Raw genomic sequence first — 14,111 nt, 5'->3', positions numbered from 1 at the left:
TTATCAAAAATATGCCATCTGCCATCGTAAAGGTTATTAACCCATTGAATTTATTGAAATTTAAAAAAGTTGGCAAAAATCACTAACTCTAATTTACCCTATCAAGTCTATACTCCTCAGTTATCAGATGTTTAATTTATTGAATAAAATAATTGAAATTGGTATAAGGAGAAAAGGCAAACTCACTTGCTGGGTGTTGCTATTATTAGAAATAACTTATTTTAATCTGAAAAATTGTTTTGATTAATGCCCGAAAGTTGTTTTAATTAAAGCCCGAAAATTGTTTTTAAGTAATGCCCGAAAATTGTTTTACTTAATGCCCATAAATATAAATTTATATTGTAAAAGTTCTTGATTGATTGAGATGCAGGTTGTCTACCCAGATAGGCCATCACTTAGATCAGAAGCGATTGGTTTTTAATATTGTCCATAAATCTAATATGGCTAATTATAGTAATTGATTTCGACTATTTATCCTGCTCGCCCGATGAATTCTCACTTCATATGAAACCCTTTGGATTTATAATAAAAAAATGCTTATTTCGACACTTACTGAAATAAGTATTACGGCCCAGACATTAACGTGCTTCACTTTAATAACACATGCATAGCATATAAGAATTTTGAGCCTGATTAAGTTTGAATATTGCAAATGCGGCAACTACACGCTTTCAATTACACGGGTGATAAATTAAAGGTACATTCCACTGGCCTTTCTCAGAATGTCTGAAATTCCTCACTAAATAGAAGGGATTTACATATATTATTATTTAGATTATCTATTATGGGTTGTTCACAATAGACACATGCAGGTTACTATTCACAAAAATGTCAAGTATATATGATGGTTTACTGTGGTGAATAATTGAACAAAAAGAGGAATTTCTGTATATAGTTGATGTCACATTAACCATACGTCGTTCGTGTATGGTATAAAAGTACAAGACAGATTCGCTAGTTTTCGAGTAGGACACTGGCTCGCTAACCTGGAGGTCCCGTGTTCGAGACAGTTCATCGGGATTTTCCGGCCTGGTTTCCCCTTGTCAATGGTGCAGGACAGAGGGCCTGACGAGGACAGCTGTCTAGTCGTTCGGATGGGACAAAAAATCGATGTCCCGTGTACACATTGGCGTACACGAAAAAGATCGCTTGACAGTTGGAATTTGATATAAAATTAGGCCATAGTGCCGCTGCCCGGGCAAAATTTCCTTCATAGCACACTATATGGAATATGGCCGTCTTCATTAGCACTTGGGTGCAAAGTTCATCAGGAAACCTTGGACTATATTCAAAAACCCATAAAGTACACCAATAACAAATTTCTGAGTACATTTAGTATATTTGTTAAATTGTTTATTTGACTTGAATACATCTATTCAGTTTGTTTATTCAGGTCCAAACTGGCAGTATGTCTGACTATTATTGGTGATATTTTACATGGACAAAAGATATGTTTGGGTGATCACTGACATGCACGACTGAATCAAAATACTTTGAATTATGATAAATAGACGAAGGGCGGCTGGTTTATTTAAAATGACGTTTAAATCCCGCAGTTAACATCGTCTTAGATCCCACAGTTCGGCAGTTGGTATCATTTTAGATCCCACAGTTCGGTAGCACTTTATTGGTATACTGTTGTAATAATTAAGTTTATAAGTACTCAATTATAAATGTGTTATACATATCGGTAGTTAATATCGTTTAGATCCCACAGTTCGGCAATTAGTATCGCTTTGTTGGGAGACTGCTATAATTGTTTGGTTTATTAGTACTTAATTTTGAATTTGTTGGTAGACTGATATAATAATTATGTAGTTAATATCGTTTAGATCCAACAGTTCGGCAATTAGTATCGCTTTATTGGGAGACTGCTATAATTGTTTGGTTTATTAGTACGTAATTTTTAAATTTGTTATACATGTACATGGTCACCCGTGAATAAGTTTCAGTTCACCGCTCAGGGCATTTATATCACAAAGTTTGTTTCATAAAACTGCTTGAGAAGCTGTAAAAACAGTCCGTAAATGCATTAATTACCTCATTGTCTACCAGTCCATACACCTATGTCACAGATGAATCTGTGTAGTGGCGTGTAGGACCCAGATAAAAACCCACGAGAGGCGAACCTACTCCTTGTCACGTACAAGCAGGGAATCGAAACCACGTCACTTGACTCAATGTCAGACCTTATGATCCAACGCACACGCGTTAACCATTCCGCCACGATCACAGCCAAGGAAAAGGTATATTTTAAGACGAAAACTTCTAAAGTGTCGTCATTACCTCCAAGCTTAATATAGACCAAATCTTGTTGAATATACAGTCAAGGAAAAGGTATATATTTAAAAAAAAAGAATACTTTTAAAGCGTTTTGAGTACCTCCAAGCTTAATATAGACCAAATCTTGCTGAATATACAGCCAAAGAAAAGTTATATATTTTAAGAAGAAAACTTCTAAAATGTTGTCACTACTTCCAAGCTTAATATAGACCAAATCTTGCTGAATATACAGCCAAGGAAAAGTTATATTTTTAAGAAAAAAAACTTTTAAAGTGCTGTGACTACCTCCAAGCTTAATATAGACTAAAACTCTCAGAATATAGAATTTGATACCGATTATTTTAATCTCGCAGTCAAGCAAAAAAAAACACATTTTAAGGAGAAATATCATCCCTTTTTTCCCTTTAATCAAGTAAACATTATTTATAACGTGTAGCCATTATGTAGGATTTGACTGTCACAGCAGAAAACATTAAAAATATATAATGTGATAAAGATTACTTCAATTTCACAGTCAAGTAAAAGCAAATTGTAAGAAACAAAATTAATTCCTCTTTTTTACCCTACAAATGCCTACAAATAAGTAAACATTATGTATGACGTGTAGCCATTATTAGAGGCAATTTATGCAGGATTTGACTGTAATAGTTGAAAACATGAAAAACATATATTTTTTTATTCAGAAATTGAAAGGGATTGAGAAACAGGCATAGCCTATATGACCTCTCTCATATAATTCAATATAGATTACTTCACTCCCAATGTCAAACAAAAATATATTTTGATAGTCAAAATTATCCATTTTTCCTCTACTCGTGTTGTGACGACCTACGAACAAATAAACGTTAATAAATAAATAAATCAACAACTAACTTGTCATACAAACAATAAACTCCTGAGCCGTGAGAATTAATAGGTGGTCACCTTTAAACTCACAGGCTTCACCTCGGGGTTACATTACATAAAAAAAAAACATTAAGGTTTTCACCCCAGGTTTAGCTTCATACAGTTTTTATGGCTGTATGATACATGAAGGTTAATATATTGTTAACCAGAAATAGTATTATTAATTTATTTTCATCTCTTAAAGGACATTTATAGTGCAAAATACAGTTGCTTCTGAAGTGATGTCATGGGGTTTTTTTGTTTTGTTTTTTGTTTTTTTGTATTTATCCTTTACTACATCAAATGTTTTTGTTCTTATTAATTATCTCCAACCTCGTGGGTTTTCTTCTGGTCCCCCAGTTTCCTTCCACTGCTAAAGACCCCTATATACGCGCAAGCGAATTATTGAAATAAGGTTGAACCATATGTTAGTCCCGAAATGACCTAGTTTGTGTCGAGTGCACATTTTGGGATGGAATAAGTTAATTTTTGAGTGGGTTTCATTTCCGATGTCCAAAAATATTTCGCATAAAAATATTTATTGTTTTCTTTTCACACGAGGATGATTCATTGAACGGAAATAATAATCCTTAAAAAATGCTTGAAGATCAAAGGTGATAAGATGTTTTAACTGAACCCTCCCTAATAATATGACAATCGTATACGTCTGAATGCAAAATGACTATTTTAGAAAAAAGTCCCACGACCGTGTTTATTCAAATTTGGGGTATGCGGATGTATCTCATATAGACGTATCTTTTTATTTATTAACTATTTATCTATACATATAATAAATCATGCGTAATCATGATTTTGCAAGACTTGGTGCACTATAAATAAGAGTTTCCACCTTAGAAACACACGCGCGGATGCTGGGTGTGCAAGGGTACGAAACCACCAGCCAACATTTTTTTTATAGATTTATGAAATAATGATTTAAATTGTGTGTTAACGTCTATTGATTTTTATGCGCGCCTTGCTCCGCTCGTCAGCTTGTTTTGTGTATCGTTTTATGTTGTTAAAGATGAAAGGTGCATGTCTCTGTGTTGAAAATAATGATAATATTTCTGAATGAAGAGGTTGATATTGAATAAAAGTTATGTCTCCAATAAAACGTAAAACGTAATTTACAAAATTAAAAGTTTTTACGTTCTTCCAGCTTTTCCCTTTACCGTTATAAATGCCTTTGGGCCTTTAAAAAATACTATATTGCCCCTCTCACTCCCCGTCCCCCTCCCTTCTCCCCTTATGTATTGAATACTTGCATACCGTTTCTACCTGCCACAAACATAGAAATTACAAAGGAACCTTAATAAGTGCAATTGTCTCTCTGCTCTTGGCACATACTATATTGCCCCCACTCCCTTCCCTTCACTTCACATGCAAGTATTGAATATCCACATAACTTCACTCCTGGCTAAAACAAAAGTTACAAACGAACCTTCAAAAATACAAATGTCTCTCTGCGCTCGGCAACACTCACCCCACCCCCTTCCTGTACCCGTGCCTGGAAAATGAAAGTACTGAATACTCGCATACTTTCTCTACCTGTCACAAACATAACAGTTATAAACGAAACTTTCAAAAATACAATTGTCTCTCTACGCTCGGCACCACCCACCCCACCCCCTTCCCATATCCGCGCCTGGAAAATGAAAGTATTGAATACTCGCCGCATACCTTCTCTACCTGCGTCAAACACTTGTACGGGTTGTGTATTGTCGAAGAGGAATTTTGATTGCTAAATAATGAGCGAGGGTTACCTACTATGTCTATTGTATGGAAATAAAAAGGTTGTAATTTTGTATGTAGTATTAGGTTGTTTCCCATGCTATAGCCAGTATTATGTTATGACACGTCGTAGACATGTTTATTATATGCTAATGATGTGTACAGGTGTGGCGGTTTCGCTTGGTACCCGGGTTGGCTCGGTACTCTATTTTCTTTAGTCACTAAAAAAACGCCATGTAAAATATGTGGATTGACTATATTATCCAGTCGTGAAACCATGGAAACGACTTTATATTAGGAGCAATGCTTGTTATTGTATCCATATATAGTAAACGTATATATCATTGACCCATTGAATAATAAATAGTGTTTAAAACTAAAACGCGACCTTTGCTTAGGAATTGTTTGCAAGTATAATAGTAGGCATACGTAATATATTACAAAGTACTCAATATCCCTAAGCAGACATAGTAATAGTAATAAAAAAGAGAAAAATACGTTGAGTACTTTATACTAATAAGAAACTATGGAATAGTTAAAACGCGGGGCAGGACGGAGGTCCTGTCAAGAACAGCTGTCTAGTCGTTCGGATGGAATTCGGTATAAGAGTAGGCCATAGTGCCGCTGCCCGGGCAAAATTCCCCTCATTACACACTGTATGGTGTATGCCCGTCTTCAGTAGCCCAGTCGAAGCAGACCAGTAGGACGTTAAACCCCATTTCATTTGAAACGCGGGGTGTCTTATTGTGCATCTTTAAAAGGTGCACAAAGAATCAAGCCAAATACGGTACTTAATCAAACCGCAACACCTATAGCGGTTTATAAAAATAGTTTCCATTTCTCAAGTGTGCCTAACGATTAACCACATAGAAATATGTCTCCGTGTAGTGTTCAATTTATACATGTTATTTACGAAGTAACAAACAGTTATCCGTGAAATTGTAACGCTATTCAGACAATGGATTGATAATAACAAATATTTATATATTTTTGTGTTATTTGGTAAATTGATTGTTAGAAATTTTAAATGTTATAACCATTAACTGTGGCTGTTACTGTGCTGGTTCATGTCTTTACCGTCAACTTCTTGATACTTGGGAGTGTATCTAGACACGTTATATCATCTTTAGGTAAAATAGTATATCACATCTGGTCCAACATAATTATATTTAATGACCATACATCTTAACTTATGTAATTATCACACATTTGAACTTATTTAATTATCGTATATTTAATAATCACACATCTTAACTTATGTAATTATCACATATTTGAACTTATGTAATTATCAAATAATTGAACTTATGTAATTATCACATATTTGAACATATTTAATTATCGCATATTAAAACTTATGTTGTTATTACATATTACATATTTTTTAACTTATATAATTATCACATGTATAAACATAATATATAATTACATGTATATTTGAACTTATATAATCACATATATCACATATTTGAACTTATATCTTTATCACTTATTTGAACCTAAATCATTATCACATATGTGAACTTATATAATTATATGTATCACATATGTGAACTTATGTAATTATCACATATTTGAACTTATATAATATCACATATGTGAACTTCTATAATCACATGTATCACATATTTGAACTCATGTAATTATCACATATTTTAATCTATATAATTATCACACATCTGAATTATTATATATTTCAACTTATGTAATTATCACATATGCAGAAATGAGTATAAACAAACAATAACAAAATTCAAACAGAAGACTTCACAGCCGCGATTTGACATTACTGCTTCTCCAGCCATTCTACAAGTAACAATACGTATTGATTTTTTTTTCAGTGTGCAATGAATATCAATTCAAGTGTGATATGGGAATGTGCATTAAAAACTATCAACAGTGTGATAAAATAGGAGACTGTCCAGATATCAGTGATGAAATGAACTGCAGTGAGTTATCTCCCTTTAATCTTCTAGTATTTCTGAAAGATATCCTTAATTTCTTAGTCAAAATTTACGTTTTTATTCAGGGAGAAATTTCCTTCGTGTCCATTTTCTTTAACCCGGTTTGTGCAGATAATTGGGATTTTAACCACAATTTTATTTCAATATTTTAATTCTGCCTCTTTCACGATTAGTTATATTTAAGGCCAAATTTATAAATGAATTGTGTTATTTTATTGCAGCTTGTCCCCTGGGTCAGTTTGCCTGTAACGACGGTAAATGTATCGTACCGGAATGGGTTTGTGATAACCAAAGAGATTGTTCACAAAATGAAGATGAAGCAAATTGTCGTAAGTACCGCTTGTTAAAAATATTGATAATTCAATTGTAAGATATAATAGATATGCTCCTGTGATGTCCGAGTTTCGAATTACCATAGATTAGACGACCCCCATCCAAATTTGCACGGAAATGTTGGGGCTATTCGGGAATGACTTTTGTGTTGCAAAAATAGTTCAAAAATAGATAATGGAAAATGAATATATTGAAAATTTCATTCAAATGGCTCAATTACTCTATTAGCCTTTGAAAGTTTGACAAAATGTGTGCATTTATTGTAACCACCGTAATGGTTTGTTCTAATCTACTTAACATCGGAGATATCTCATGGCATCGAGGGTTGATTATGATCTTGTTATGTTAATAAATGTCTAATTAATAGTTTATATAATATATAAGGCCTAAAGAAAGACCTGCAATAGACAGATTTAGCTCTTACATAATACCTGTTTAACTCTGTACCATCGGATAGTTAGAAATGAAATGAAATGAAATGGGGTTAACCGTCCTACTGTTCTGCTCCGAACTGGGCTAATGAAGACGGGCATACGCCATAAAGTGTGTTATGAGGACAATTTTTCCCGGACAGCGGCACTACGGCCTACTCTTATATTAAATTCCAACTGTCAAGGGATCTTTTACGTGCACGCCAATGTGTACACGGGACCTCGGTTTTTCGTCCCATCCGAACGACTAGACAGCTGCCCTTGTCAGGCCCTCCGTCCTGCATCACTGACAAGGGGGCGGGTGGTTAGGATATTAAATGGATTATATCATCCGTGCCATTTAATCGGTTTAATTATTAGTATTTTTTTTATATTTTAGCGTCGTGTGTTGATGGACAGTTTCGATGTTTAAGCGGGGAATGTATTTTGGCTAGTCACAGATGTGACGGAACACCACAATGTGCCGACCAATCCGATGAAAGACAGTGTAGTAAGTAATACTTTAAAGATAGTGGGCCACAGACTGGGGAGTCAGGCGGCTGGGATGGCCTAGTGGTCTAGATTGTCGCGCTTCGACTTCGCGGTAACCTCTGGTTTGCGGTTGTAGTTTCGATACCTGTATCACGGTTTCCTCCCACAGGAAAGGCCCCTGCGCGCTAAGGTAATAAAAATGAAAAATAAGACAACTTGTCTGCGATATAACCTTCGGTGGAGCGGACGTTAGACACTAAGAACACCAAAAGCAACTGGGAAGTCAGAACCTATTAGGGTGTTGTTTTGGAGGTTTGTTGTGAAGGGTGTTGGGGGTATATTTGAATTTTTTGAATCAACCTATCAGACGAAAGACAATGCTGTAAGTAATATAATGAGTTGCAGGCATAAATAATATAGTTTATTTGCAAATATATATAAGTATACGTGAATGCGAATCTTCTCCCCGTAGTATCTATAATATTCACAACTTGTGGTTGACCCGGCGTAGCAAGTTGCATAACCCCGAAACCGGAAGTGGAGGGCCATTGTTACCAGATCTATGTTACTTCCCGGTTATAGAGGAATATTTGTATTGTTACAGAGGAATATTTGTATAGTTACAGAGGAATATTTTTATAATACGTATAGTTACAGAATATTTTTATTATACTTATAGTTATCGAAGTTTCCGAATCATATCCATTCCTACTGAAATTTGACGATTGGTTACCAGTATGTGCCACTAACTTTACAGATGAATTGGCCGATCTTACTTGTAGAAAATTTGGAAACCTGTAAGTACCGCCCATTTTGTTTACAAAAACTCTTCCCTGTTGCACTGAAAACATTTGTATAACAATAAAACTAGATTTATTATAATTAAAGTAATCTGCCATTATCATTTGACAACTCCGGTAGTTTCGATTCCCCGGTTGTACGTGACAAGGAGTAGGGTCGCCTACATTTTGCCCGGACAGCGGCGCAATGGCCTATTCTTATATCGAATTCCAAATGCCACTTAGTGATCTTTTACGTGCGCGCCAATGTGTACACAGGACCTCGGCTTTTTGACCCATCCAAACGACTAGTCAGCCTTCCTTGTCAGGCCCTCCGTCCTGCACCACTGACAGGGAAAACCATGCTGGAAAATCCCGATAAATGGTCTCGACCAATACTGGAGCGAACCCGCTACCTACAGGCTAGCGAGCCTGTGTCTCCCCTGGTACGATGTACCAAGAAATTTTATCCAGTTTGAGTAGCTTAGACGATGTAGAGAAAGGGGGAGAGAGAGAGAGAGTGATCACGTCCACTAGACACAGTCTAGGTCATTTCGGGATAAACATAGTGTTCAATCTTATTTCAATAATTCTTTATTAGTGGACGGAAACCGTCGGCGGGGGGGGGGGGCGTCGTACGTAAAACCACTCCCCTATGCATAATATTAAAACGCTGTTGTCGATTGGTAAACCTCATCTATTAGTGTATAGCTGGTGTTGATTTTATCACGTATTTTTGTTTGTTACAGGGCGGCTGTTAATTGGTCTTCAACCGCTTACCCATATTATTTGTATGCTCACGTAGATCCAAATGGTGATACAACTTCTATTATTGGTAAAGTTACCTTAAGGTAATCAATAATTATCTATATGAAATAATGTTTATATACAACGAAATATTGCAACGCAAACATTTTGGTAAAGAGATAGCGTCAAAATATGCATAAGGCCTAAAAATAAAAACAATCCCTCCCACCCCCAAAAAAACAAATAGGTAAAGAGATAAAGTGTCAAAATATGCACAAGGCCTAAAAATAAAAATACCCCCGCCTCTGAAAAAAATAAAATGGGGTTGGTCGGTAGGAATATTACTGAGTAAGGTTTTGGAAAATACGTAAAGCTATGAGGATCGAAACCCTGTCACCCTGACAGACCTTATGTTGCAACGCACACGGGTTAACAAATCCCCCCACACACACACACACCACCACCACACACCCACACCCACACACAAACACACACACACACACACTACCACCACTAATTTCATTGTAATTCTATCTGGAAATGAAAGGAGATGGGATTTAACGTTCTAATTTTCTGCTCCATTGGGGATAAATAATGTACAATAATGATTAATAATTATACTGTAATGTAATATAATAATGTATGAATGTTATGATAATTACAAGAGTACCTGCCCTAATAATGTATGAATGTTATGATAATTACAGGAGTACCTGCCCTAATGACATGTGTGTATACGTTAATTGTGAACCTCGGGGTTGTGGTCAGAGGGCCAAAACTATGACTCAAACAATAGTAAATGGTGAAGATGCGTCCCCTGGTGTGTGGCCGTGGCAGATATCCATGCAGAGAATAGGAAAACATTACTGTGGTGGTTCGCTCATTAGTCCCAATTTTGTTGTTACGGCAGCACATTGTATAGAGTAAGTACCCAACAAACACATTACGTAAATATAATGTAAATATTACGTTGCTAATTCTTACAGAAATGAGGTAATGTTTAACAGTGGAATCAGCTGAGGGCTAGGTCAAAATTATAGTTTTGTTCTGATGTTCCTAAGCTGATAAATTTGAAAAATTTTGATACAGCGCCAAATACAGACTCTGGTGTAGAGACAAAGAGGTTAATTTATCATTATTTCCTATAATTTTCAGATTTATTAAATTCACGTACATATAATTTTCTTCCATTTTTCAGGCAGTATAAATTATAATTTAGTTTATTATTATTTTTTTCGATATTTTTTTTTTTGATGAAATAAACTGACTTTTCCTGTTTTCAGGCAATATAAATTGGAGTTCAGTTTTATAGACATTGTGTTAGGAGCTACAAAACTTGCAGCAAAAGAATCGATGCAGGTTAAAAGAAAGATCAAGAGATTAGTTTTACATAATCATATATTTCACGAAAGGAACGATATCGCACTGATACAGCTGAATCGTCCAGTGGAATATACCGATTATGTAAGACCTATATGTTTACCAGATGCTACTGAAAAATTTACTAGAAGTAACCAATGCTATGCAGTGGGATGGGGCATGAAAGCTTGGAACAGTAAGTATATTCAACACCTTTGATAGATGTTTCCGCGATGGTTCAGTGAGGGGGGGGGGTAACAGGGAATAGCGTGTAGTTTTTCGGAGCGAACAAAACCCCAATGCCATGTGCATACAAATTGGCGTGCGCGTACAAAAAAAACCATTGACAGTTGCAATTCGAAATAAGAGCAGACTGTAACGCCGCCGCTATACAGGAAAATTCCCCTCATAGCACACTGCATAACGTTTTCATTAGCCCGGATGGTGCAGACAATTAGGACATTAAACCCCATTGATTTCATAACTAAAGACATTTCAATTTCTTTCAGCTTCGTTTTCTAATCGACTTCAGCAAGCGAAGATGACTCTCTGGGACACGAAGAAGTGTAACAGTTCGCTAGCATGGAATGGTGCTGTTGGAGATACGTTTATATGTGCTGGCTACTACTCAGGTCTTATCTCTACTTGCAGTGTGAGTACTTTAACAATACTCAATGGTCTGAAAACTGCCAATTTTTAACAACAATTAAAGGGACAATAACACTCTTGCTGGCTTAACAGCTCCAGAAAATAAAAAATGGCCTTATTCTAAGTACTAGATGTGTTAGTGTCCTACCTGTTGTGTAAATTATCCATTAAATCCTATTTAAATCCAAGTCACATTTGAAAAGCTTTACGTCAGGCTTTTCAAATCATTTAGTTGAATTTTTCCAATTTTTTAAATTAGGTGTGTTAAGATGAAATTTGTATCATCAATTAATTGGAATATTGTAAAATAGTACAATTTGTTGACCAGAATAAAGATTGGGACATATTATTCAGTTACAACAAGAGTGGTATTGAGCCTTTAAAGTTACTAGATTGTGTGAAAACTGCCAATTTTAACAACAATTAGTGTTACTGGGTTGTCTGCAAACTGTCAAGTTACCGAACGTCTCGATGACAATGTGTTAGTTAAAGATCCCAGACAGTTGTAAAGCGAAATGAGATCAGATCGTAGCGCAGCTGTCCGAGCACTTTCGTATTTATTAAGCCGGGAATTTCGTACACAATTTTACTTCAATTAGTGTTAGTGGACTTTCTGAAAACTTCCAAATTAGTATTAGGATTTACATGTCAGCATCCACGTGGGCGTGGGCGTATGGTGGCCATGTTTTAAAGATCCCGGACACTTGTAGAGCGAAAGAAGATAAGATGGTAGCGCCGCTTTCCGGGCACTTTCGTATTTATTAAGCCTGGAATTTCGTAAATAGTTATAACATTGTCACCTCAAGTATTAAAATCTATCTTTATATATATATATATCAACAGGGTGATAGCGGCGGATCATTAGTCTGTCAGGCTAATGACTATAACTGGTATTTAGTCGGTATCTCCAGCTACGTGGCTAAAGGTTGTAATGTACCCGAACGTCCAGTCGTATTCTCGGATGCCCAGTTTTTCACACCGTGGATTCACAATCATACACGTAAGTAGTTTATATTCATTTTTAGCTAAAATATAATTGCACTATTTTACCGATGTTTTTGGTGAACAATCCATTTGCTGATTACACTATTTTGCCTTTACCGATTTTTTTTTTTAGGATTTCGAATTTTGTCTAATGGTTTGGATTGTTCGTACTTGGTTTTATTATATATCATATATCAGAGATTCTGATGCTGTAAACCATTATAATAATATGTTTAATTCCTTTAAATCCTATCATATTAAGGATGTAATTGATGAATATTTCTTATCATTAAGGATTTTCAAGAGTATTATCATTGATATTAAGTATTTGGGATTTGTGATATTGATAGTAGTTATTAAAGATTTTTAATGGTATTATCATTAATGATTCGGGATTTTTTTATGATTGATGATGTTAATGGTGGTAGTTATTGTATTATTAATGGTTTTATTTACCTTTTGTATGATACTATTAATGATATTTACCTTTTGTATGATATTATTAATGATATTTACCTTTTCGTATAATATCATTAATGGTAGTTATAGTTTTGTTATTAATAGTATTATTGTTAATGTCATTAATGGTATTAATTATGATACTAATATGATGTTAATGATATTTACTTTTCGTATGTTATCATTAATGGTAGTTATAGTTTTGTTATTAATAGTATTATTGCTAATGTCATTAATGTTATTAATTATGATACAAATGGTATTATTGTTAGTGTCATTAATACTATTAATTATGATACAAATGGTATTATTGTTAGTGTAATTAATGATATTAATTATGATACAAGTGGTATTATTATTATTATTGGTGATATTTACTGATGTTATTTCAGAATGTATATTTACATGTGGTAATGGTCATTGTATATATGATGTCAATCAGTTGTGTAATCGGGAGAATGACTGTGGTGATAATTCGGATGAAATTAAACCATGTCGTAAGTATACAATATTGCATTGCTTTCGTAAACATGTCCAATACAAGACAAATCCAATTTAAGAATTATCATTAAAGACAATGTTGATTTTATAAAAACACAACTTAATAGATCCACACAACTTCCCAATATTCAATAATTATTTTTTAACTAAAAATTGTAATTTCCATAAAATAGTGTCGATTTGGTTCAAACTTCACCCGACAAAGAAACACCACAGTTGAGTTATTGTTATCAAGATTCATGTTGTCGCCCATGACGTTTTTAAAATATATTTATTAATTCTATTTTATCCTAGATGTTACTGTAAACTGTACGTTTGACGACCCGTTCCTGTGTGGTTATGACGTCAACTGGGATCGTCTGAGTGCTACGGATTTTGTTAATCATTATCCCCTTTATGATCATACAATAGGATCCTATCCAGGTTTGTACATTAAATATGCATTATACAAGAGCTAAATCTGCCTATTGCAGGGCTTTCTTTAGGCCTGAAATGTCATATAAACATTAATTAACTTACCTAGCCTAAAATTGAAT

General features: G+C 34.8%; 1 protein-coding gene across 3 annotated transcripts in view; it reads left to right on the top strand.

Moving 5' to 3' along the window:
- LOC126821774 (MAM and LDL-receptor class A domain-containing protein 2) overlaps positions 1–14,111 on the top strand; it is a 104,285-nt gene that overhangs the window by 77,316 nt on the left and 12,858 nt on the right. For all 3 annotated transcript variants that reach the window (XM_050550279.2, XM_050550286.2, XM_050550292.2), the window contains 11 exons: positions 6,741–6,848; positions 7,085–7,192; positions 8,007–8,117; positions 8,778–8,895; positions 9,627–9,728; positions 10,332–10,547; positions 10,908–11,179; positions 11,493–11,635; positions 12,475–12,631; positions 13,467–13,571; positions 13,870–13,998. In XM_050550279.2, coding sequence (XP_050406236.1) covers positions 6,741–6,848; positions 7,085–7,192; positions 8,007–8,117; positions 8,778–8,895; positions 9,627–9,728; positions 10,332–10,547; positions 10,908–11,179; positions 11,493–11,635; positions 12,475–12,631; positions 13,467–13,571; positions 13,870–13,998 — 1,569 coding nt within the window. The remainder of the gene's footprint in view (positions 1–6,740; positions 6,849–7,084; positions 7,193–8,006; positions 8,118–8,777; positions 8,896–9,626; positions 9,729–10,331; positions 10,548–10,907; positions 11,180–11,492; positions 11,636–12,474; positions 12,632–13,466; positions 13,572–13,869; positions 13,999–14,111) is intronic.

This window comes from Patella vulgata, chromosome 1 (genome assembly GCF_932274485.2).
Source record: "Patella vulgata chromosome 1, xgPatVulg1.2, whole genome shotgun sequence".
NCBI lineage: Eukaryota > Metazoa > Mollusca > Gastropoda > Patellidae > Patella > Patella vulgata.
The sequence above is the reverse complement of the archived record's forward strand: the minus strand, read 5'-3'. Positions and strand labels throughout refer to the sequence as shown.